Source organism: Porites lutea, chromosome 10 (genome assembly GCF_958299795.1).
Source record: "Porites lutea chromosome 10, jaPorLute2.1, whole genome shotgun sequence".
Classification (NCBI taxonomy): domain Eukaryota; kingdom Metazoa; phylum Cnidaria; class Anthozoa; order Scleractinia; family Poritidae; genus Porites; species Porites lutea.
The window spans coordinates 32,736,649-32,760,525 of NC_133210.1; the positions used below are offsets into that span (position 1 = coordinate 32,736,649).

At 37.9% G+C, this 23,877-nt stretch overlaps 1 protein-coding gene across 3 annotated transcripts; it reads left to right on the forward strand.

Moving 5' to 3' along the window:
• The first annotated feature begins 1,676 nt into the window (after window positions 1-1,676).
• Window positions 1,677-23,247, forward strand: LOC140950809 (sodium/potassium-transporting ATPase subunit alpha-3-like). Of its 3 annotated transcripts, none has more exons than XM_073400029.1 (23): window positions 1,677-1,772; window positions 5,725-5,886; window positions 5,961-6,020; window positions 7,651-7,854; window positions 7,956-8,018; window positions 8,520-8,705; window positions 9,185-9,571; window positions 9,876-10,017; window positions 10,729-10,802; window positions 10,999-11,093; window positions 11,340-11,730; window positions 12,082-12,268; window positions 12,955-13,058; window positions 16,099-16,276; window positions 16,436-16,537; window positions 17,021-17,175; window positions 17,622-17,716; window positions 18,519-18,558; window positions 18,654-18,788; window positions 19,622-19,752; window positions 20,043-20,144; window positions 20,355-20,446; window positions 21,871-23,247. In XM_073400029.1, exons 1-23 carry the CDS (start codon window positions 1,692-1,694, stop codon window positions 21,897-21,899), a joined length of 3,195 nt encoding a protein of 1,064 aa, XP_073256130.1. In that variant the 5' UTR covers window positions 1,677-1,691; the 3' UTR covers window positions 21,900-23,247. The 3 variants fall into 3 exon arrangements, with proteins under 3 accessions (XP_073256130.1, XP_073256131.1, XP_073256132.1); XM_073400030.1 differs by lacking the exon at window positions 1,677-1,772 and adding an exon at window positions 3,209-3,450; XM_073400031.1 differs by lacking the exon at window positions 1,677-1,772 and adding an exon at window positions 5,520-5,645.
• Window positions 23,248-23,877: the final 630 nt, after the last annotated feature.

Below are 23,877 nucleotides of genomic sequence, written 5' to 3' on the forward strand. Positions count from 1 at the left end.
TCAACTTTGTGGGAAAGATCAATGGCTAAGCCGGGATGTGACGCGTAATATACAGTAATACACAAATGGCTAAATTAATCAAATCTTTTTGAACTGAGTCAGTGTTATGAAAATGTTTACTGTTTGTGTTCAACTTTTGCAATATTTTCAATGAATGCTAGATATTTTTCGTGAACTCATTTGACGCTGACATTATTGGAAAGGCTTCCGTCTCGCCAATACTTTGGCCAAGTTCAACGTAAAATATCAAAACGACTTACTGAAACACAAATATCAATACTCTAAACTTCTCGATCAATTAATCAATCGATGACTTTCTTGACCACTGTCCACATAAATTGGCTCTATCATGCGATGGAGTAATTTCTAGTCAGATCGTGTCACGAGACTGTACTGATCCCACAAAACTTTGACTCTTCTTCTTCTTCTTTTGTGTACCCCCGTGTACTAATTATGTTCCTGATTGTACACACCATGAAAAGTCTCTTTACGATTTATCAAAAGTACAATACATGATTGCCAACTGTCGGGCACATTTACTTCCAAAGGACAAAGGTATAAAGATCACGTGAAATTTTGTTTTAGTCTCTTATGAGCACAATTACAAATACTTCGTTATTCTGATATTGTGACGTCGTCGTCAATATTTAATATCTAAAATGACGGGATAAAAGCAGTTATACTTTGTTTAATAAGATTAATTAAAACCTGTCGTTCACAGTCTCCTGTTTACTACAGAAGCCTTAAGAAATGACGCAGCTTATTCGAGTTTTTCTTGCCACAATACAAAAGCTCTTGGCGATCCATTTCATAATAAAAAATTTTTGGAGTCTTTTAATTTCGATTTTAAATTTCGTGACTCAGCTATTGGTTAGCATAGCTTGCTGAAGTCTGAACAGGCTTTTAAAACTCTTAAAGTTTTCTGAATATAATCAGACCATTCATCCTGAGTCAATATTCAAGTACCCTTTCCGCAGATATTTCTTTATATTTTTGATTTTCTTATGACGTGTAAATGTTCCAAAAATTCTACGTCGAGTAGTCTTTACAATGACCCTCTTTTATAGAGTCAACTCAATCAAGCCATGGGCAGGTTAGAATATTGGGCGGTTACTTAACTTAAGAGTAAGCTATACAGACTGTAAATGAATGATAAAGAGCCAACTGATTAAATATGATAGAAGTACTACTATACAACAAACTACATCACGGCATTACTTGCGAAGTTCCTGACGCTCTTTCTTTATTTGTCTTATTTCTCAGTTTCGCGTCCCCTTGGCTCACCAAACTTTCTTTTTTAATCAGAGGAAAATAGACTAATGCCTGTTTATAATAGCAGACACATAAATAGTAGTAGTATAGTATATGATATACATATACATGTGGCAGCATTTCTTAATTGTCAGGCCGTTTTCGTTCTTTTAATTTTTTTTTTCAACATTCCTTCCCAGGACAAATCAAGAGAGCTCGTTTTTGAAATGGTTCTCCTTGGTTGAAATATGAGGGGAAAAAATTGTTCTTCAATTTACGGTTTACAAATTATTGTTTATACAACTCTTTTTAAAGCGACATTCTTGTTAGTCTACTAAAACAATATTGACATAAAACTATTACTTATTTCTGATGCTCATTTCTGCCGCTCTGTTATAGTTTGATTGTGTGTTGTTTGTTAGATACGAGCAGCTGGATAAATGGCAGAACTGAACAAGGAGTTGCTGGGTAGTTTGTATGTCCAAGAGCAGTATGAAGTCAATGGAGCCGAGCCGGAGTCGGTAGGCACTTAAACCCTGACTAGCTAATATAGTTCAGTTAATACTGATCCTTATTCGAAGTTGCTCCTTCAATGATTACTCATTTTACTTCAGTTTAAACTGGTCAGTTTTACGATTTAACTTGCAAGAGTAATTAACGTAAAGTTGTTCAACGTTTCGAATTATTTAACAACATTATCAAGATTAAAAAAAAGTTAAGTGTTGAAGTTGTTTCTGAAACTGTTGAGATTTTAATTTATTAGATGGGATTCGGGGGCGCTTGATTTTTATGTAAATACGCTAATAGAACAGCTTCCCGAGAATCGCTTTTTTCGCGGTTTGATACATGGCTGCAGTATACTGAGAACAAAGGTTTCGAGCAAAATAAATTTTATAAAAGGATCATTGAACGCGGACCACGAGATCGACGTTATTTTAAACCCGCCAGAGTCGAAGTTAAGAATTGAAGCGGAAAATATATCAATCGAAGTGCTCTTAATTGGGATCGTACCCAGGACGCCGCCGAGACTCGTCGATCGACGGTTTCATTAATTCTTGGTCCGATCACCCGGTGAATAATTTCTTCAGTTCCTTTAGACATTTTTTCAGTGTATGAATTAAATTTGATGAATTACTTGCACTGTGTAACTGCAATTCTTTGCAGTTATTTCTGTCCACCTCCTCCACATTCCCCAACAACGTTGCAATGCAACACATTAACTGACAATCTGAATGAGTTTGACTCCAAAATATGGCTACTTTTCCAAAAAAGTCGGCATGGTTCTTGTCATAATGAGACCTGCTTTAACCGAGAAATTTTTAAGACGTTTCAATGTTCGTATTCAACATGAGAAACTGAGGCCGTGAGTCGAACAAGACTCACTCAGGGCTCTGTTTATTGCCATCTCCTTTAACTGGCTCCAGTACTGTATGAGCTGCTCAACTCCACAGCGTACTCATGCAAATATTAAAAGCCATCACGCATGAAAAAACATCACTGATGCATAAAGATCTCAAGAGTTTCGAGTTAAAAGAATGTTTTTACCTTTATCTAGATATACATTTCCGTAACCAACCAAACTTCTTTACATAGCCGCCGGACTATGTAGAGACTGAAGGGCAGAAAACAACTTTAAAAAAGACTGAAAGTGACAACAAACATGAAGGGATTTTCAGATCTAAAGTGTAACGACGATACAATGAGGGCCAATACCGGTTTCTATAAGCTTATTGTGTTGGACCTAAAGTTCCAATGTTTTATCAGTGTTATACTACGCACAAGTATAAAATTCAATTGACCACTGATTGTTTGATGTATTGGGTTTGAACATTAACTCAACAATTCAAACAGGCAATATCATAGATAACTACTTCACCATTGGGTCTCCAGGCTAATTTATTCATACTGTATTCAGTCACCCGGCAATAAATTTCAAAGGTCCTTTAATCTCATTTGAGGTGTACTCGCGTCTTCCGATCAAGGTCCGTGTAAAAGCTCTGCCTCCAGCTGAGTCACTACTCTGCCGGCCGGTGACTGACTTGACTGACCATTACTCTGCTGCCTGTTTCCTAAACTGAGACACTGATTTATTCAGTTAAAGGCTGATTAGTTCTACTAACTTTACACAGTGCAAACATGAGTAAGGCTTCAGGTGGAAAACGAGCAAAAGCGGGAAGCGCGGAGGAAAAAGAGAATTTGGTAAAGTATTGTTAGATTGTAGTTTGTCGCCGCTCACGGCAATGAGCGTGGAACGGTTGGCAAATTAATAAGCTCTTTTTGTTACGTAATTAGGTAAAGGATTTTCCACTAGCTAAAGATTTTCGCTAAGGCGTGTAACAGACGCAGTTTTAACTTCTGATTTTAATAATGTGACAAACGTCGTGTAAACGTTTGCCTTTACCAATGTTCTAAATATAGAAAGACCACTGCAAGTTATTTCTTTCCCGCTGCATCTCATAAAACCAGTAAAACGGCAAAATGGTTTGTTTTCCCCATAACTTGTGAGCGAAGTTAAAATCAAGTATGAGAGTGACAGTGAACTGGGAACCTCAACAACAGTGACTCACTGGTAGTTAATAAGACTTTTCAAAATTCTTTTAATTTTTTTAAAATTGTATTTAGGCATACTCCTTCTAAAACATTTCTTAACCTTTTCGCGATCTTAAGTAAAGCTTTTTGCATGAAAAAAGCCTTTATACTGATATTTGTATTAACATACGGCTGAGGAAATGAGCAAACCAGAAATTTATAATACTCTAATTAGGTACGGTAGTATTTTAATACATGATGATGCGCATACGGGAAGAGCAAGTATATTAGGTCACGTGGTTGTGACGTACATACCATTGGTAGCTGATTGCCACTATTACTCAGGTCAAGTTCGCGCGATAAAACAGACCTCAGAACAGAAAACTTTCCAGTTTTCACTTAAATAAATTATACAATTCTGATACTGCGAACGGGTTTGTTAAGAGACTCAAGATTGTAACGAATACAGTATGCCGTATGAAACGGCAAAAAGCAAGATATAGCGTGATCATGGAGTCTCCAATTTTTAACAGTATACTATATACACTACTTTGCCGTATTGGCTATCACACGTGAATGGATGAGTGCGATGTATTTTTTACTGAACAAGAATCTACTTAAGTCACCAGTATCGTTGTTTCATCTTTTAAACATTAAATTTCATGTCAGCGGCTTTATCTTGTCAGAGAGTGTCAGAGTGATGTTCGAGCCAGTCAGTCCATGTCAGTCGGGTTCGTGTTAAGATCAAAGACCTTTTGAATACTGTCCAATTACCGTTTACCATCTTTGTTCTACCTTGCCACTGGAATTTTGAAGACATTATGTGGCCAATGTTGTTCTTGGCCTAGTCTACTGACATGTATTCAGTTTGATGTATTGCATTATATACCATTGTGAGCTCTTTATCATAGACATCACGGAGCCCGTTCAATCTTAAAAAAGGAATTAGCTGGTGAACAAGTTTTTATTCCTGGCTTCTTTGTTTTACGGCTATATGTCGAAACCTAAGTTACGCACATTCTCAAACTACCTGCCAAAGTGCTCTATCACTGAAAGAGTTAAAAATAACATAAGTACCAGAAAAGCTATATTTTTCACTGCTTTATCAGCATATATGAAAGTAAAGTTTAGGTTATAAAATGTATCAAAAAAGAACGAAGGCAAGAAAGAAAGAAAGAAAGAAAATTGGTGACTGTTTCTTCCGAGTCACTTTGGGAACAAAAGGATATGATTGTAAGGTTTTCCTGGGAAGCGGGAAAGGACTCATTGACATTTTTCATTGACACTCGTGATTCTGGTGTCTTGGGTTCATGCTTCTGGTCTCAGCTTTAATTTTGCCAGAAGAACGTTAAAAAACAAATACTGTAAAAATTCCGAAAATAAGCCCCTCCATGTAATCGTCCCTCAGAATATAAGAATATAAGCGCCCCGGGGTCTTGTACTTGGAATTTGCCCTCCAATACAAAGTAAAACAAAGCAAAAATGGTAATCTTCCCTCCCACTACAAGCTAGCCCAATCGATTTTGAAACGCAAATTTCCCTCCGTACATAAGCCTTTCCGATTATAAACCCCTCCAAAAATAAGCCCCTCTAAAAGGGCCTTTGAAAAATATAAGCCCCGGGGCTTATTTTCGGAATTTTACGGTAACTATCTCTAAAAATCTCTAAACCGTTTCCGATTGACCAAATATAAAACAAATTAAAGAAACTCCACTGACCCGCTTACGTAACCCAGTGGGACCCACAAGAATGAGTTGATCACGTGGCATTCGATTGGCAGTCATTAACACTACACGTGGGTTTCCACAGGGGTTGTGTAGTTGTACTCCAATATGGCGACCACGGAGCTCGAAATGGATGAAGACGTATGATGCTTTTGTTTCGTATGATTACTTCTTCCGTATGTTTATCAAAACTAACGGAAAGATTTATTTCGTTTTCTAGTTTGGTAGAAGTCAAAGCTACCGCGTCGCAACAACTCCTCTTATGGGAGATGGTTCGAAAGAGAAAGATGGCGGAAAACCGGCAAAGAAGCCTTCTAAGTCAAAAGCCAAAAAGAAGGAGAAGAAGGAAGACTTGGAAGATCTCAAAAAGGAGTTAGAAATTGTAAGGAAACATATTCAATGCAACGATATGGTTATCTTAAGCTGTCATGCTGAAATCGTTCTTATATTTTGTAGGATTGGCACACAATTACTCTCGAAGATTTGTGTAGCCGCTTGGAAACAAACACACAAACGGTTAGTTCAAATCTTGTATATACTCTTTATATATTTCAGTTAGGTTCAATCTTTTATACAGTACGCGGAAGGAAAAGCCGTTACTTTGTCCAAGTCGATCTGATTACACAGTGTTTGTAAAGCTAGCAAATCTACTACTATTTGCCGGTTACGGAGTGAGCTTAATTAAAATGTACATACGCTTAATAGCCTCGGAATATTGGCTTCTTTCAAACACCTTTAATATTTCCTACCTCATAAGTTGTCGCGCTTGATGATTTTGTTGAAGAAGGATTTTATTCTACGCCCCTGTAGTACAATAACTAACCACAGACGATTTTTGTAGGAAACTCTCGTTTTGCTGACTCTGTTTCTAATTTGTAATGTTATGCTTAAGTCCAGCTCTAAAAGTGGCGAGCTCTTTTGTCGAAATGCAAATATCAAATATTTCTTTTGCATATTTCTATAAATTTTCGTAAAGGCAACTTGACTTTATTCCATTGTTGTTAAACCGTATGTCGTTGCTCAGGCCTTCCTAAAATGGGCCCAGACGGAAATCGACTACAACTGTTTATTCCTGACCTTCCCTCCTACTTGCACGAGCTGGCTCGATAAAAGATATGTTAACTTTGTTTTACAGCGACATGTTTGTTATTAAAACCATACATTATTTCTGCCATATGATCGGATTTTATAATGCCATGCAAACCAGCTGGGATCTTGGAAGTCTAGTTACTGTCGATTTCGGGCATAAAAGCCTTGATGCTTTTTATATTATAGGCCAGTTAATTTTCAGGGTATATAATTTGCAAAGAAATTGCTAGAATTACTAAGACTCTTTTGGCAGTTCTAAATGAAAATTATATCTTTTAAACTTACAGTTTTTGTCTGTTGTATTATTTTACAGTGTAGGCTTTTGTTGCATAAACAGGCATTTTTGCAAAAATCTTAGAAATGAATATTGATTTTATAATGTCATCATGACAAATCAGCTGGAACAGACATAATGGAATGGTCACTCAATCGTAACCAAAACATTTCATAACTGAAATCAAAATTTACCATCTTTGCTTTAGAAACATTTCTATAATTCTTTATTTGGATATTATCAAAGTTTTAAGACTTGCCCCTTAGCTTTTTCACTGACATATTGTCAACTGCTGCACATATACATGTAGCTAGGTATTGCTTCTCTTTTTTCAATTTTTGGGCTGCCTGTGGCAAGCCCAATCATAAATTCAACTCTATCAGTCATTATTAAACCTTACTCAGAAGTACTGAAAAAGTATGTTAAACATTGTAGAGCTGCAATTTTAGAGTGGTTCAATGGTCATGTGATCAGCCACATTTCGTGTAATGTAACTTTGCTGCTAAGTTTTCTTTGCTTACATTGTCCAAGTTTGGGATGGAGAAATTATTTACCTGTAAAATACAAATAGTATCAAAATATATTGGTTTTATGGCATTGATGTTTGCATTTTGGCTACACCAAGATTACTTTTCTGATAATTTTGTTGCTCAGATCCCCAGCCTAATTAAATCACTGTACAGTGTCCTATGTGCTGAAACCATTTTGGTCACCATGGAAAGAAGAAAAAAAATTTAGAGGAAAATTTGGAAAGTCATAAATCTGAGTTTTTTTTCCGTGCAGGGTCTAACAAAGGAAAAAGCTGCTGAAGTTTTAGAACGTGATGGCCCCAATGCCTTGTCTCCCCCTCCTACTACTCCTGAATGGGTGAAGTTTGCTAAGCAGTTGTTTGGTGGTTTTGCCCTTCTTCTGTGGTTTGGATCTATTCTTTGCTTTATTGCATATGGCATCCTGGTAGCAACAGAGGAGGAACCATCAAAAGATAATGTAAGTTGTTATGCATGAATTATAATCACTCCTGTAGTGGCAGTCACCTCTTGTAACCCTGTTATCAGATTCATTTGACAATTTTTCTGTTGTTGTTTTAGTTGTACCTTGGAATTGTGCTTGCATTGGTGGTTATCGTGACTGGAATCTTCTCATATTATCAGGTATAGAGATTTTATTGGCTCAGTATCCACATGTTCCTGAAGTTACTTACACTTTGTTGAAGAGTCATTGATTGTTTGCAGTTATCATGGTTGATTTGAACCTGCTGCTGGTGCATCGTGGCATAGTCTATATTATTTTTTTCTTTATCACTGAATATCATGATTTAGCCCATTTGATCAAAACTGGAAAAGACACCTCCCTTCTCTGTAGCAAATTAATTAAGACAAAGACTTCATATATTTTTTTTAAGGTGAAGGGCTGTCTTAGCTGTATCAGCCATGCCAGTTCAACAGCCAAGACAGTCCTTCCTCTTAACAGTATTTTGTTTTTTTACTCAGACCCTATAGTATAACAAATATTTGATTGTCTCTCTTGTCAAAAGCTAATGAAGCTAGTAAAAAGGCATTGACTTCTAAATATTTATCTTCTGAGCTGCCTGTACTTTTTCACTGACTTAAAATCATCTTTCTTCATTCTTTCTTCCCTGATAATCATCTTAGGAAGCTAAGAGTTCTCGAATCATGGAAAGCTTTAAAAATTTGGTTCCACAAGAAGCACATGTGATGCGAGGTGGTGAAAGGTACACAATCAATGCAGAACAGGTTGTAGTTGGTGACATCATCTTTGTTAAAGGAGGAGATCGCATTCCTGCTGATATCAGGGTTATTGAGGCCAGAGGCTTTAAGGTAAAATCTGGTAGTAGATCATCAATTTAGAATCCATCATGAAAAGTCAAGGAAAAATAGTCATTTATACATAACTATTTCCTAACCCATAAGTGAAAAACACTACTATTGTTGTATTTTAGTGTTTTTAAATGATTTTTTAAAGATTGTTGTATTTTTAACTTTAATGTATTTTTAGTTACTGCAATTGAGGCTACTTTTATATATTTAAGAATTTGTTCGTCCTTAGAATGCGTATTTTGAGTTATGGATGCTTGTGGGAAGTTTGGAGAGCACGAAAGATGCGTAAGATTTTGCTGAGTGCAACTCTAGCTTCTTGAGTGCTCTCCAAACTTCCCAAGTGCATCCATAACTTGATATATGCACAGCTAAAAGCATGAGCAAATTATTTTTGGTAGTGGAAAGACATTCTTCTCTATCATCATTTTATTTTCAAATAAGACAATAAGAGTTAGTCTTGCATTTGTTTCTCTGTGTAGGTTGACAATTCCTCACTGACTGGTGAATCTGAACCCCAGAGCAGAGGCCCAGACTGCACCCATGAAAACCCTTTGGAAACCAGAAATCTAGCTTTTTTCTCTACAAATGGATTAGAAGGAAACTGTGTGGGTGTTGCTGTACAAACTGGTGACAACACTGTAATGGGTCGTATAGCTAACCTGGCAAGCGGTCTAGGCAGTGACAAAACTCCTATTGCTATTGAGGTTGAGCATTTCATCCATATTATTACTGCTGTTGCAGTCTTCCTTGGTGTTTCCTTCTTCATTATTGCTCAGATTCAGAAATACAAGTTGATTGAGTCTGTTGTCTTTTTAATTGGAATCATTGTGGCTAATGTACCTGAGGGACTTCTTGCAACTGTTACGGTAAGTTGAAACATTACATACTCTTTACAGTTACGTATTCTTATGCAAGTTACAGGTAAAAAGACTTCTGAACTGTCCTTAAAATAGTTTCCTCTATGCAAAATGTTATTGCTGTGTTGTACCAGTATATAAAGAGAAAAAAACGATCTTATTTTTTGGAAGTGTAACTAAGATCATATGAACTTTATAAAATGACCATTAATTGTTTAAACCTTCAGTGGCCTGTATTTGAACTGACTATGCATGAAAGGATTAAATGGCTGTACATGTAATCAATGTTGCTTTTTTCCCATGTGAAATGAAGGTATGTTTGACACTCACTGCAAAAAGGATGGCATCCAAAAATTGCTTGGTGAAGAATCTTGAGGCTGTTGAAACACTTGGAAGTACATCAACAATCTGCTCAGATAAGACTGGAACTTTGACACAAAACAGAATGACAGTCGGTATGTGAAGTTTTCAATTTGGAGAGAGTGACTAGTGAAGGTGCAATGCCTTTTTTTATTCTTAAGGCTGTGATTGCACTTATTATTCACATGATTTTTAATAGATATTGATCAGAATATAGACTTGCAGACATGATGTTTCTGTTGAACTACATTGCAATGTAGAGTTTTCTTAGTTTGTAAATACTCTAGGGCTACATTTATGTCAGTTTATGACTGTGTAAAGTTCAGGCATTTTGCACACATCCTACAATAGACCTTTTTACCAATACGGCAGCCATATTGAATTAATTAGATTTAAGGAGTATTATGGGATGCCCAGGGAGCACGAGCACAAATATCTGACATATTCGCTCCGTATTTACGTGCGCTTTTTGGGCCAATTTTTCTTTTTAAGTTTTCCCAGAGAAAGATGGGAAAAAAAGATTGTTGTGCCGTGTTTGAATGTAATAATAAATTATGATCGCCTTTTTCCCGAGAAATATACAGTGAACTTCTCTTTTTGCCCAAAACCGCGCATAAATACTGAGCGAGTGCCCCTTGGGGATACAATAATACTGCTTAAATCTAATCTATGGCCGCCGTATTGGTAAAAAGGTCTGTTGACAAGTTTGTTGTTTAATAATGGAAAGCTAGATGTACAAGATCAGAGCTGTTACAAGTATGTGAAAAGATCATGCACCATTACTAAAGTGAACATGAATTTTGCAGCTCATATGTGGTTTGACAACACAACAATTGAAGCTGATACCACTGAGGATCAGTCAGGAGTTTCCTTTAATAAGGTAGGGATAACTGTACTCTGCTCTCTTTATACATCTCTTATTGTCAAAACATGCACTTGACAAGGCCAAAAGAACCACCTTGATTAGGGGTGGTAGCTTGAATATAAAAGACAAACTCATTTGATGGGCCTGGTGGCCACAATGTCGCCCATCAGGACTAACTAAGGGTCATAAAGTTTCTATTGTTCTCTTGTAGACATCTGCTACATGGAAAGCACTGGCTCGTATTGCAGGACTGTGTAATAGAGCAGTGTTTAAGGCTGATCAAGATCACATTCCTATTTTAAAAAGGTAAGGTCTGAAGTTAAAAATGATTAATTAGCAAGTAGAAAGTTTGATTTACACATAAACATGTGTATTTCTTAGGCTCTTGTTAACTGAAAACTGTTTGTTTTTGAAAGAATATATTATGTTCATAAGGAGTTTAAAGTGACATTAGTGAGAAAAAACCTTATGACCATTTAACAGGTTTGGATTAATAGGGGTAGGGACAGGATAAACAGTTTTTTGAGGCTGACTTAATTCGTTTTTTTGCAGAGATTGTTCTGGAGATGCTTCTGAGTCAGCCTTAATGAAGTATGTGGAGCTGTCAGAGGGAAGTGTGAAAGATATGAGGGACAAAAACAAAAAGATTGCAGAGATCCCTTTCAATTCCACAAATAAGTACCAAGTATCAGTTCATGAAAATGCTGATCCTGATGATAATCGCTATATTCTTGTGATGAAGGGCGCCCCAGAGAGAATATTGGACCGATGCTCAACAATCCTGATGAATGGTGAAGAACTGGAACTTGATGAAAAGATGAAGGAAGCTTTCAATACTGCTTACCTTGAACTGGGAGGCATGGGAGAGCGTGTGCTTGGTTTCTGTCATTTTTTCCTGCCTGAGGATCAGTTCCCACAGGGTTTTGAGTTTGTTACTGATGAGGTACATGTATTGTTTGTAGTTGTATGATATGCTGCATTTTGTCAGCTTAAACCAGCATTCAAACTATTGTGATACAAATTTCCCGTGGTTTTCCATCCCTAATTATTCTAGAAGACAAAGGAAATTCTTGTTTTACTTGAGAATGGATTTTACCTACAACATATACATAGAACTAGTATACATGAATGGAACCATAGGAAAACTTAAGACAATGTATTTTTAGACATAGTCATGTTGTAAGTGACATTTTTCAAGTGCAGGTTAACCAAGGTCCTCCTTAGTGATTTTTTACATTATGTATATATCCTGTTATACAGTCAAGTGTTCATGACTCAAACATTTTTTTCATAGCCTCCTAATTTCCCCCTCGAAAACTTGTGCTTTGTTGGTCTAATGTCCATGATTGACCCTCCTCGTGCCGCTGTTCCTGATGCTGTCAGCAAATGCCGCAGTGCAGGAATCAAAGTTATCATGGTCACTGGTGATCACCCAATCACAGCTAAGGCCATTGCAAAAGGAGTTGGAATCATTTCTGAGGGTAAAATGATAGTAGTAATTGTGTTCACATGTTCATTAAAGAGCTGGAGATCACAGAAAAGATTTGAGATTCATATAATCATAAAAAAACAAGACATACTATTTTAAAGCTGTGCAATCAGTTTGCTCTTAGAACTTTGCAACCCATCCAGGGGACTAGAGAATCTTAATTAAAACTGAGAGTCTGCCATCATACCTAATCGATAACTAGTAACAACATACTTACAAGTATGTTCTTGGAAGTATGATTCTTCCTTACCTTTTTATTGCTGCATTTGTAAGCATGAGGGGATAATTGAATGAACATTTCCCATAATCAATTATCCAGTCACTTAAAGATTTTGATCAATTCAAACAGAACACTGCTACTTAAACTCATTTTTGAGTTAATGGAACATTCTTACCACAGTTTTCTATGTGTTACTGCTAGCATTTCTTGGGATGGTGGCAGCTAATGCTAGGAGTTCACTCTTGTCCTCTCAAGTCTGTTGATGATGATTTATCATGGATTTTCTCAGCTGAAGTAAAGTGATGAGAACACCATGCTGCCTTCCTTCTGACAACAGACAGACACTGCTAATTTATTGAATGTTTTTTTTTTGTAATAAAATAAAGAAAATGGTAATTTTTACTAAACAGTTTCTAATTTGAAGTACATGGTTAACATGCATTATGGAACTCTTTTAGGAACAGAGACAGTGGAGGACATTGCTGCCCGCCTTAACATCCCAGTAAACGAAGTTGATCCAAGACAAGCTAAAGCCATTGTTGTTCATGGTTCACAATTGAAGGTTAGTTTTAGCATCCCATTGTAACACACTCTACTTACAATACAGAGAAACAAAGTTTCAAATTATACCTGTACATATGTAAAATGCTATACTTTTAGTAACAGACTGCACATATGTAATTTTTATTAAGAAAAAATATGTTTCTTGATGACTTGTATTTGTGTAACAACCCTACTTCTAATATCTACCAATCAAATAAGGAAATATTTATGGTTGTTTTCTAAAGGCTATTTTGTTGTTTGCCTTTTAAAGGTTATTTTTAGTGTGATGAGTATTCTATTGTAACTTGACTAGGCTGGAAGCCATATTTTGCATTTTAACTTTAAACAACTACATTTTAGCTCAGGGTTCGTGGGTCCTGGACAATCTGGAAAGTCATGGAAATTTAAATTTCAAAATCCAGGCCTGGAAAACCTGGAAAATATGTGTTGGTCCTTGAAATTCATGGGATATTAGACTTTTATGTGGACAGTGAATGATTTTCTTTGAATTTTCTTTGCTCACATTTTCAAGTTTTTTGCTAGCCTGCAGTGCAGGCGTATTTTGGGTAGCCGCCATCTTTGATTTTATGACAGAGGAAGATTGGGGAGAGTAGAAATAGTAACCCTTAGGGTAGGTGCGAGGGCAAAAGAAGGAGAGAAGAAAATGCCTGCACCTGCAGGCTAGATGATATCATAAATGAGCTCAATGGGGCCACAGTATTTTTGCATCTCGATATGAACCATGGGTACCACCAACTGGAATTGAAGGAAAATAGCCGCGACATAACTTTTTGTGACACATATAGGTCTCTACAGGTACAAGAGACTCAATTTTGGTACAAGATCCGCTGGGGAGATATTCCAGGAAACCGTCAGCAAAGAAATCACTCAAGACATAGTTGGATGCATTAATATCAGTGACGATATCCGTGTATTCGGCAGGAACCAAAAGGAACATGATTAGAATTTAGAGAAGTTGTTTAAGAGAGCTAGAGGGAAAGAAATCACCTTCAACAAAGATAAATGCGAATTCAATAAGGATAAGTCTCTGTATTATGGAATGGTGTTTTCGAAAGAAGGGGCCTCCCCTGATGCCATGAAGGTAGAGGCCATTAAACAGGCTGAGCCCCCACGCAATGCGAAAGAACTGAATTCGTTTCTATGCACGGTCCAGTACAGTGCAAGGTTCATGGAGAGTTACACCCCACAAACCGACGTTCTGAGGGCACTGGTTAAAGCCAACGTTTTTAAGTGGGAAGAGAAATACCAGGAAGCATTCGAAGCCTTGAAAAATGCTCTAATTGCTGATACAGTCTTCGCGTATTTTGATCCTGCCGCTGATCATGAAGTACATGTTGATGGCTGTCCCCTGGGGATCTCGGCGACGTTAGTCCAGTGCAGTCCGAATGAAGATCATTGGAGAGTGATACAGTATGCAAGTAGAGTGCTGTCAGACGCCGAGCAGAGATATTCCCAGATCAAGCTGGAGACACTGGCCACTGATTTTGCATGTAGGAAGTTTTGCGTCTTCCCATATGTCAAGCCATTCATAGTTGTCACTGATCACAAACCCCTGGAGGTTATTTTTAATAACCTAAGGCATGTAACGCCTATACGGTTGCAGAGAATGACTGTGCGAATGCTCCATTATGAGTTTAAGGTCAAATCCAGGGAAGACCAATATCTCAAACTATACATTGAGGCACCCCCTCCCTCTAAAGCAGAGCGGCAAAAGGGAACTGGGCATGACTAAAGATGTCAGGCATTACGCGAATTTCATAATTGAAAATGATATTCCAGAGGCGATAAGCAAGGAAGAAATAATCGTGTCAACGGGAAATGACAGGGAATTGCAGAAATTGATTGAGTGTGTCGAAGAGAAGAGTATAGATCGTAAAGACACAGACATGAGAAAGTACTGTAACGTTTTCAACCAACTGGCCGTAGTTGATGGGCTCTTTTTAGTGGGTGGTGAATGCATTGTGGTGCCTCAGACACTCAGGGAAGCCATGGTTAAGATTGCCCACAAAGGCCACCAAGGTATTGTTCGTACAAAGCAGTTACTCCGTGCCCATGTGTGGTTTCCTGGTATGGAAACAATGGTCGAAAAGCATGTAGGGAAATGCCTCGCTTGCCCATCTACCACGCCCTGTCACACCAGAGAGCCGCTACAGATGACAGACTTGCCAAGGGGTCCGTGGAAAAAAGTCAGTGTAGATTTTGCAGGGCCATTACGAAACAAAGACATGGCTTTGGTCTTTTGGGACCAGTATGCCAGGTATCCAGTCGTTGAGTTCACATCAAGTGAATGGACTAGTAGGAGGATTAATTAACGGAACTAAAGGCGAATAATGTAACCGTTTATTGAGCCCCATTCGTGACTTTACAGTGCTGTTGTTTCTTACTGTTTTAAATCAAGTCAAAGCATACTCAAAAGTATTGTTTCCAGCTCATTGTGATTAAGCTGAATGAATAATGCTTGGGAAGTGTACTTTCAGCAAAAACTGGACTTCTCACGTACGTGGCGTGCAAAGACTGGATATTACGAGATTCATACTCTCAGTGCAAAGCACGTTGTTGCCTTTGCCAAAAATCATTCGACTGCATACTCAAACATGGGGGAATCGGCCCTCAAAAGTCATTTGAGAGGGAATAAGATGCAGTAACCAATTTAGATTTAGATTTAGATAATTAGCAGCATTAATAGATTGAGCAGTCGTCTTCAAACACAGCATCTTTATCTAGCTCTGACAACCCAAATCCTTTGATGTCTCGTGGCTTAGATTCCAGCCCTTTAGTACATGGTGCAAGTGCTGAAACAGCAAGCTCATGTGCTTCTCTTGAAGAAACGTTGGTAACATCTTATATAGCCAAAGAGGAAACACTTTGCTCTTGCAGAAACATTGCAGAAAGGCTACATAGTTTGTTGGTTTGTTTCAGTTTTCCTGGCTATTCCTGGTCGTGGATTATGGTCCTGGAAAGTCCTGGAATTTTGATTGAACAGTAGTGTACAAACCCTCTTAGATATACAATGAAGACTTTTTTTTCTTTGTCTGTAGGAAATGGATCAAAGTGACATTGATGATATTCTGCAGCATCATACAGAGATTGTTTTTGCCAGAACCTCTCCACAACAAAAACTGATCATCGTAGAGGGCTGTCAACGGCAGGGTTCAATTGTTGCTGTTACAGGAGATGGAGTTAATGACTCACCAGCTTTGAAAAGAGCAGACATTGGTGTGTAAATCAATACTGGCCTTAATACTGATAGATAATTGTACCAGTATGTCATCCAGACTAAACATTGGGAGGAACATTTTAACTTAGTAAACAATCTAAGGGGATATAAGAATAATTTATATTTATCAGCTATTTAATTATGTGCTTTGATTACAGGTGTTGCTATGGGTATTGCTGGTTCAGATGTGTCTAAACAGGCTGCAGACATGATTCTACTGGATGATAACTTTGCTTCTATTGTTACTGGAGTTGAAGAAGGTACAAATTTTATTTCAAGACTGGGTTATATAACTTTGGTAAGACATGGTATGTTCTCACCAAGATGTTTCTTTTGTGATCAGGATAGTAATCCCTGATTGTAGTATCCTAGTTTGTCCAGTACATCACACTGTTACAAATGTGTTAGGTTATTAGTCTGTTTATGATGATTTATCATGGATTTTCTCAGCTGAAGTAAAGTGATGAGAAAACCATGCTGCCTTCCTTCTGAAGACAGACATCTACTGTCAGCTTGAGGAATTATTGCTTTTTTCACCTACTCTTTCAAGCTAAAACAAGAGAAGCAGTACTGAAGTCAAATTTTTCTCACTTGTTCTCTTACTACTAGATGTAAAACAAACTATATAATGAGAAGTATCCTTATAATCCTGTTGTAAAGTTGTTATGAATAATGGTGAAATTTGAGTAGAATTCAAAAGAACATGCTGTTTGAGTTGACAAGATTATTTCTTTTCTCTTCAGGTCGTCTGATCTTTGATAACTTGAAAAAGTCTATTGCATACACACTGACCAGTAATATCCCAGAAATCAGCCCATTCCTCATGTTTATCATCTTGTCAATTCCTCTTCCTCTTGGTACTGTCACCATTCTCTGTATTGACTTGGGTACTGACATGGTATGTACAATATTGACTTACATTATTTTTTAATATACATGTAGAACCTGCATTGTTGTGGTGATCCGGTGTTATTTGTCCTGAGACCGGAAACTATTTCTATGGATTGAGGGACCTGTGGGCACGTACCTGCCATGGAAAGTTAGCGAGATAAGCCATGACAATAAACCTTAAACAAATTCTCACCACAGCCACCAAAAACCTGGCCATGTTCTATTCTTTTTTCAAGCATTTTTTCAAACATTGGGCTAGATGTTGGACAGTAAACTTATGCTTTTGAAGTAAATGGCCAGTTTAAGCCAGATTCACCTTACCTGGGCCTAGCCTTAGATCATGTCCCCTCACCCATCGTCATTCACTCACATCTTCTAGCTAATTTATAAAAAGTACACCAGCTGGCCTGTCTTGGTGTAACCAGTTGACTACAGCTGTTCTTTTCCTTCAAGGTTCCTGCAATTTCACTTGCCTATGAAAAAGCTGAATCTGACATCATGAAGCGACAGCCACGTGATCCTGTCAATGACAAACTTGTAAATGAAAGGTGAGCTCCTTGATAATTATGTTTATGCAAAATTTACCAATTCTAAATCAGTTACCAAATCTTGTATCACTGTAGACAGGCACATGGGTTGGTGTGTTACAAACAGCTGTAATATGCCGTGACACAGATTGAAGTTAAGTTTATTTATTGATATTTACATGAGGCCCTGCCAGGGTAAATTTTGACAAGCGACATGGCCCCGAAAGTAGCGACAGCGCGTAAATGAAATCGCGACAAGAGACGACCTCCCTCGGCCAAATTGCGACAGTGACGGCAAAGCCGACAATAAGCGACAAACATTTATAAACACCGATACGAGACGTTTTAAAATTCAGACGGGCGACATGGGGACCCCCCCCCCCCCTTCCCTGGCAGGGCCTCTTACATTTGCCGTTAAACTTCAATTATTGAACCTTGCTAAACTAAGCCACCAGCTCCTCACTTGTGCTGGTTAGTGCACAAGACTCTTTTGAGGCCTCTGACAAGCACACAGTTAAACATCAGCCATTGGCCTCATAGCCTTCAGTCATAAGATGTTTTGTGTTGATGCTCAGGAACATCAGTCAATCATATGTAGTACTTTTGACTCCTCTTAGATGCCTGAATGCTGCTCTACTTGACTAAAGTAACGTTTATTAAATTCCGATGCAATCTACAAAACATCAATTTTACTATGAGCTTGTTATTCACTCTGTTACATGTACATTTGTACTAACTTCCTTTTATGGCCTATCTTACCATACTGCCTTCTTTTTTAGACAGATTAATATGATTTGATAATGAGTGTTTCATTAATTCCCAGGCTGATTGCTATGGCTTATGGTCAGATCGGAATGATTCAGGTAAAACTGTTGTCTTATCACTGTTTAACAGGCTAAGTTTAGGGAAACACTATCTTATAAGTGGATAAATTGTGTAAATTTATTTTATCTTACAGGCCACGGCGGGTTTCTTTACTTACTTTGTTATCATGGCAGAAAATGGCTTCCTACCTTCAAGACTCTTTGGCTTGAGAAAACCGTGGGATGACAGATCACAGAACAGTTTAACCGATTCCTATGGACAGGAATGGGTAAGTACCGACGCAAATGAACTCTTGTGCTGTCCTTTTACCTTTTCAACAATCCATTTTGTCATGGCAAAGATCTAAATCTTACGTTTAACCTACATTGAACAATATATTTTGTTCTTACCGAACTTGAGCTTTATTATACATGCAACAAGTCTTAAATAACACCCCAATGAATGGTGACGATCCCCGGCCTATCCAGCTGTGTTTGAAGCCACCTTAATTTTCCAACTTTTTGGGTTTTCACAAGCACCATCATGTTTTTTTTCTGGATAAATTCGGTTTGCTGTATACTCTTAAAAATGATGTGTACAGTTGATAACTCGAACCCTCCAGGGAAATAAAAAACGTTCGAGTTATCGGGAGTTCAAAGCTGAAATAACTGGAAATAAGGAAATAAGCAAATGGATGGGGAAGGGCAGCAAGAGATATAGATTGATCTTTTGAAAAAGGAATTATGCAGCAAAGCCTGATTAATGTACAGCTGGGATGGACACCGAATTTAAACTGGAGTGACCAAAAATTATTAAAGACAACGAATTGACTCTGTTGTTGTGAAATAAATTCAATGTTTCAGACTTCAGTACACTGTTTTTTTTCTCGACTTGTCAGACACTTAAAGCAGGGTTGAAGTTATCAAGGGTAAATTGCATAGAAATGATCTGAGGGGAAACAAAAATTACCTTGAGTTAGCGGGAGGTTCGAGTTATCGAGGGCTGTAGTTACTGAGGGTAAAATTACGGTGAATGTATGAGGGAAATCCAGGGACAATCGTCTTTGGATCGAGTTAGCGAGGGTTCCAATTATTGGGAGTCAACTGTATTTTTTTCTTGCAGACTTATGATCAGCGTAAAATATTGGAGTTCACTTGTCATACTGCCTTCTTTGTGAGCATTGTTGTCGTACAGTGGGCTGATTTAATCATCTGTAAGACTAGGCGCAACTCCCTCTTCACTCAGGGAATGACGTACGTATTAACTCAGGCCCGTTAACAGTTTTTTTCGAGAACAATTTGTCGCTCATGGACGCCTTAATAAACAATAACGGTATACAAAGAAAACAGTAACTGTTAATTGATATACTATCAAAAAACTGTTGGTAATTGTAAAAACACTTGCGTACGACACCAGAGCCACTGAATTGGATGTAAGCAACAGCTCAAAAAAACAAGTTTTTTTTTTCAATATTGTGAAGAACAGGCTTTTTTCAGGCCAACTGCGCGTGATTTATTGATAATTCCTTGTCCTTTTGTTGCAGTAACTGGTTCTTAAATTTTGGCCTGGTGTTTGAAACCTGCTTGGCAGCGTTCCTGAGTTACACCCCGGGCATGTCAAATGGGCTTCGCATGTATCCTCTACAGTAAGTATTGTGATCACAAAGAAATGAAACAAAGTTGTAGCAATTTTTTTTCTTTACCTTACAATGTTCCCAGGAGGTGACGCCTAATTGCTGGGAAAAGCAAGAAAAAAACTGAAACGTCTTTGGAGAGGATAGTACTTTTTTTTGTAGTGATATGAGTCAGGTTTACTAACCGTGTGTGGGATGGTTTTCTCTCTTTTTTTTTTTCAGTTGGACGTGGTGGTTCCCAGCCATGCCTTTCAGTTTGGCAATCTGGGTCTATGATGAGATACGTCGTTATATTCTGCGTAGATATCCAGGATGTAAGTCTTCTATTTATCCTTTTTAAAGCTAAATGTTACTAACTTTAGGATAGTTAACCAAGTAAAAGTGTTTGTATACAGATTGAGCTCACAATGATTTTATTCGTGAAGTGTGAAGTCTTTGGGAACATGCGAACTGCCCTTGTCCTGTAGTGCTTATGCATAATACTGTTAGGTGTCTGGTTTGCGAACGACAACAACAACAACTTTATTAAAAAGCAAAGAAATACATTAAACATACACACTGCCTGCACTTAGCTAATTCGCGGCAAGCAGCGTGGGTACTCTTTAAGCTGAGGATAGAAAACGCTTTCCGTGTTTGCATACCCTGATATAAACACGAGAGGGGTTGGGAGAATTCGAGACAGTTATGCAAACCCTCGACTTCGTCTCGGGTTTTCATAACTGTCGAGAATTCTCCCAACGCCTCGAGTGTTTATATCAGGCTATGCAAACAAAGGTAAAAAGTTTTCTATTACTTTTATAAAATAAATTTCCCGAGAAAAGCCGCAAAACTGTTTGTATGGCACTAATTAAAAGAGAAATTCTTACCAGTTGCAAAGTCTTGTCCACCAAGTCTTGCACGCGTAATCAGTTCTTGTTTTGCAAAATGATGCTTTCCAGAATACGGACTTTTCTCGCTTAAAATGTCAGCTTAAGCGAAAAAAATTGACACACCTTCTTTGTAACGATTTCCCAAGTTTCAGCCGACGAAGGAATAGGTAAATAAAGTAAACTTGTCGAGTTTTTAACTCGAAACATTATCAAATTCGTGCTTGCGTGATTAGCGCGCGGAAAGCCAAACAACTTGACGCCACAACCATGTTTACACCTGTTTACATACTCTCATGCAAACACTCCTCTCAGCCAATCAGAGCGCGCGTACTATCTTAGTTATTTTATAAACAAACTTAAAGACAATCTACGAGGCAAATAAGAGAGATCAACTACATCAAGGAAAAAGAGGCTAAAACGAACAATAACATGAATGAATAAATATGTAAATAAGTAGAAATACACTGGATTAAGGGCCTGTTTACATGGAGGTGGGGGACCCCAGTTAGGTGAGGTAACCCGCTTAGGTGGGGTAACCCACCTGTCTATTTAATCCCTCATTTTAATGTGATCACGTTTACATGTTAGGTGGGGTAACCCGCCACATGTTACCTCACCTATCTGGGGTCCCCCACCTTCATGTAAACAGACCCTTAGATTATCCTTTTTTAATGTCATTAATAAGGGTGTCTATATCAGCATAACTATCCTGTCTGTGAAAAGTGGTTCCACTGTATTTGCTTTGGAAAAGCCATGTTAGCATATTCATCCTAAGCGTTCGATCAGATAGTGAGGGCAGCGCAACAAGATGTAAATAGCGGGCTAGAAGAGATGAATCTTTACTGAATGTTTTTTTTTTCTTTTTTCAGGCTGGCTGGATCGAGAAACATATTACTAAATGACAATCGATATCTGTGGCAAACGGAGGCGCGCACATTAATGTCCGAGTTGCCACTTGTTTAACTGATGACAATTATTTAGGCTTCGTTTTAATTGTAATGAATAATTATTTCTTTACAGTTACATGGCAGGTTACTTTAACGTCCCCATTAACATTCAAGCTAGTTACTACATGTCTGCTTTTCTGGATTGCAATTTAAAATACTTATAGGCAAGGGTGTAATCATTTGAGGCTTGTTTGTAGTTATTTAAAAAAAAGTTTGTTGGTTCGTTAGGATTTGTGTGGAACTCAAATAACTCGGCGGTGTCACTAGGAATACTTTTTGAAATTTAAGTTAAATTTAAAGTACATAGGAGAGATTCGGTAGTAAGAGTTTTCGATTTTTTTCTGCAGTGACTTTGTTATCGCAATGTGAATATCACAGCTTGAATGCTTTCAAAAGAGCACGACCAAAGTACACAGTTCACCAATTGCTACTGGTGAATTTTCCTCTGTCAATTTTCTGCCACATGTTTTAAAAAGGGATTAAGTTACAGTTGAAGAATTTTAACATGTTTTTAACAGAACATGTGCAGTCCTCATTATTTCTCTGAACAATGGCCTCCAAGGCTCGGTGCTATTTTTCACTTGCTAGAGACTTTTGAAGAAGTCTTGTCTTGTAGAACTATTACCATGGTGGCTTACAACTGAGTGTTGGCCAGGAACTGGCTTAACTTTCTACTTTTACAACATGATGTATTGGTAGATTTCTATTTTTGAAGAGGGAAAGGCCAATCTTTCTTTTGTTGCAACGTTGAAATGACAGGGTTTTATCTCTTAACGACTTTTTAACTCAGTATTCGCTTCCTGATTGGAGCGAATGTATTTATCGGGGATGAAAGGATTACTTTGTTACCTTTTTGCCCAGTTTAAACTTGGAAGAATTATAAATTGGAGGTGCATTCAGGTGTACTTGAGATAAACTGCGCCCATTGTCTCCTCCATTTCAAAGTAGACATTTTAAATTTTGCTGTCCCGTCTTTTCGAATAGTTAATCAAAAATAATGAGTAGTTCAGTAAATCAAGAATATAATTGGTGAAAATGTGATTATGTTTACTTAAGGAATTTAAACGTGATAAAAGTGCTACGCAGGCCTTAAACAATGTTATCAGTATTTTTATCAACAGTTTATTATTTTATTACACAACAAGCACTAGTTTAGTTGAAGAGCACCAACGTGGTGAACCACAACGTAATAGTCTTTCATATCAGTAATATGAAGGGTCAAAACTTTTGTAGGGCTGACTCAAATTATTTTGTAACTTGGCAACTGTGTTATTAAAAGTACTTTCACTCATGTGTAAATAGGTTCTCTTTTCATTTTCCTTCTCCTTTTTTACGACTGTAGCATCGACGGATCCCGGCAGGGGAAAGGTCCGGGGGATCCGAACACCCCTCCCTTACATGGGTCTCACAGATCATAGATTGTGTCTACAGGATTGCCTTTTTAAAAGGATCGAACACTGACAGGAGAGAACCTTGCCCACCACTTGGCCTCTTAAGCCTAAAATTTACCTGTTCCAGGCGCTCTGATGGTGAGGACGGTGCAAATAATAGTGAGCAGGAAGACAAACCGGAAGGGTGGCGGTTGGGAGCGAGGGTAAACGAACCTCCCCTCACACTCTTTTCTTCCGCTTCTTTTCCTTCGCTCTCTTTTTCGCGCTCCTCTCCATTATTTAAACGCCTGACCCAGGCTAGCATAAAATTGCTTATTTCGTTGCTAGCTTGCTCAAAGTTGTCTCAAGGAACAAGAAAACACGTAAAAGCGGAGTAAAGTTGTGGATGCGCACATTGTCATCAAGTCTAACGCGCATGAGGCAATCACGCTTTCTGACCAACACTTTCTGTCCCAAGTTAGTTTTTCTGGTTTCTGTAAAAATTAGTGTTTTGATGGGGCAAGGTCGTTAGCCAGGCTACATCCAACCTCCAACAGGG

Bases quoted from the DNA above. Each gene is read 5' to 3' on its own strand.
- LOC140950809 (XM_073400029.1), top strand. From the start codon at position 1,692: ATGGCAGAACTGAACAAGGAGTTGCTGGGTAGTTTGTATGTCCAAGAG. The intron at 10,018-10,728 runs GTATGTGAAGTT...TGAATTTTGCAG, and splicing joins ACAAAACAGAATGACAGTCG to CTCATATGTGGTTTGACAAC. The intron at 12,269-12,954 runs GTAAAATGATAG...GAACTCTTTTAG, and splicing joins AGTTGGAATCATTTCTGAGG to GAACAGAGACAGTGGAGGAC.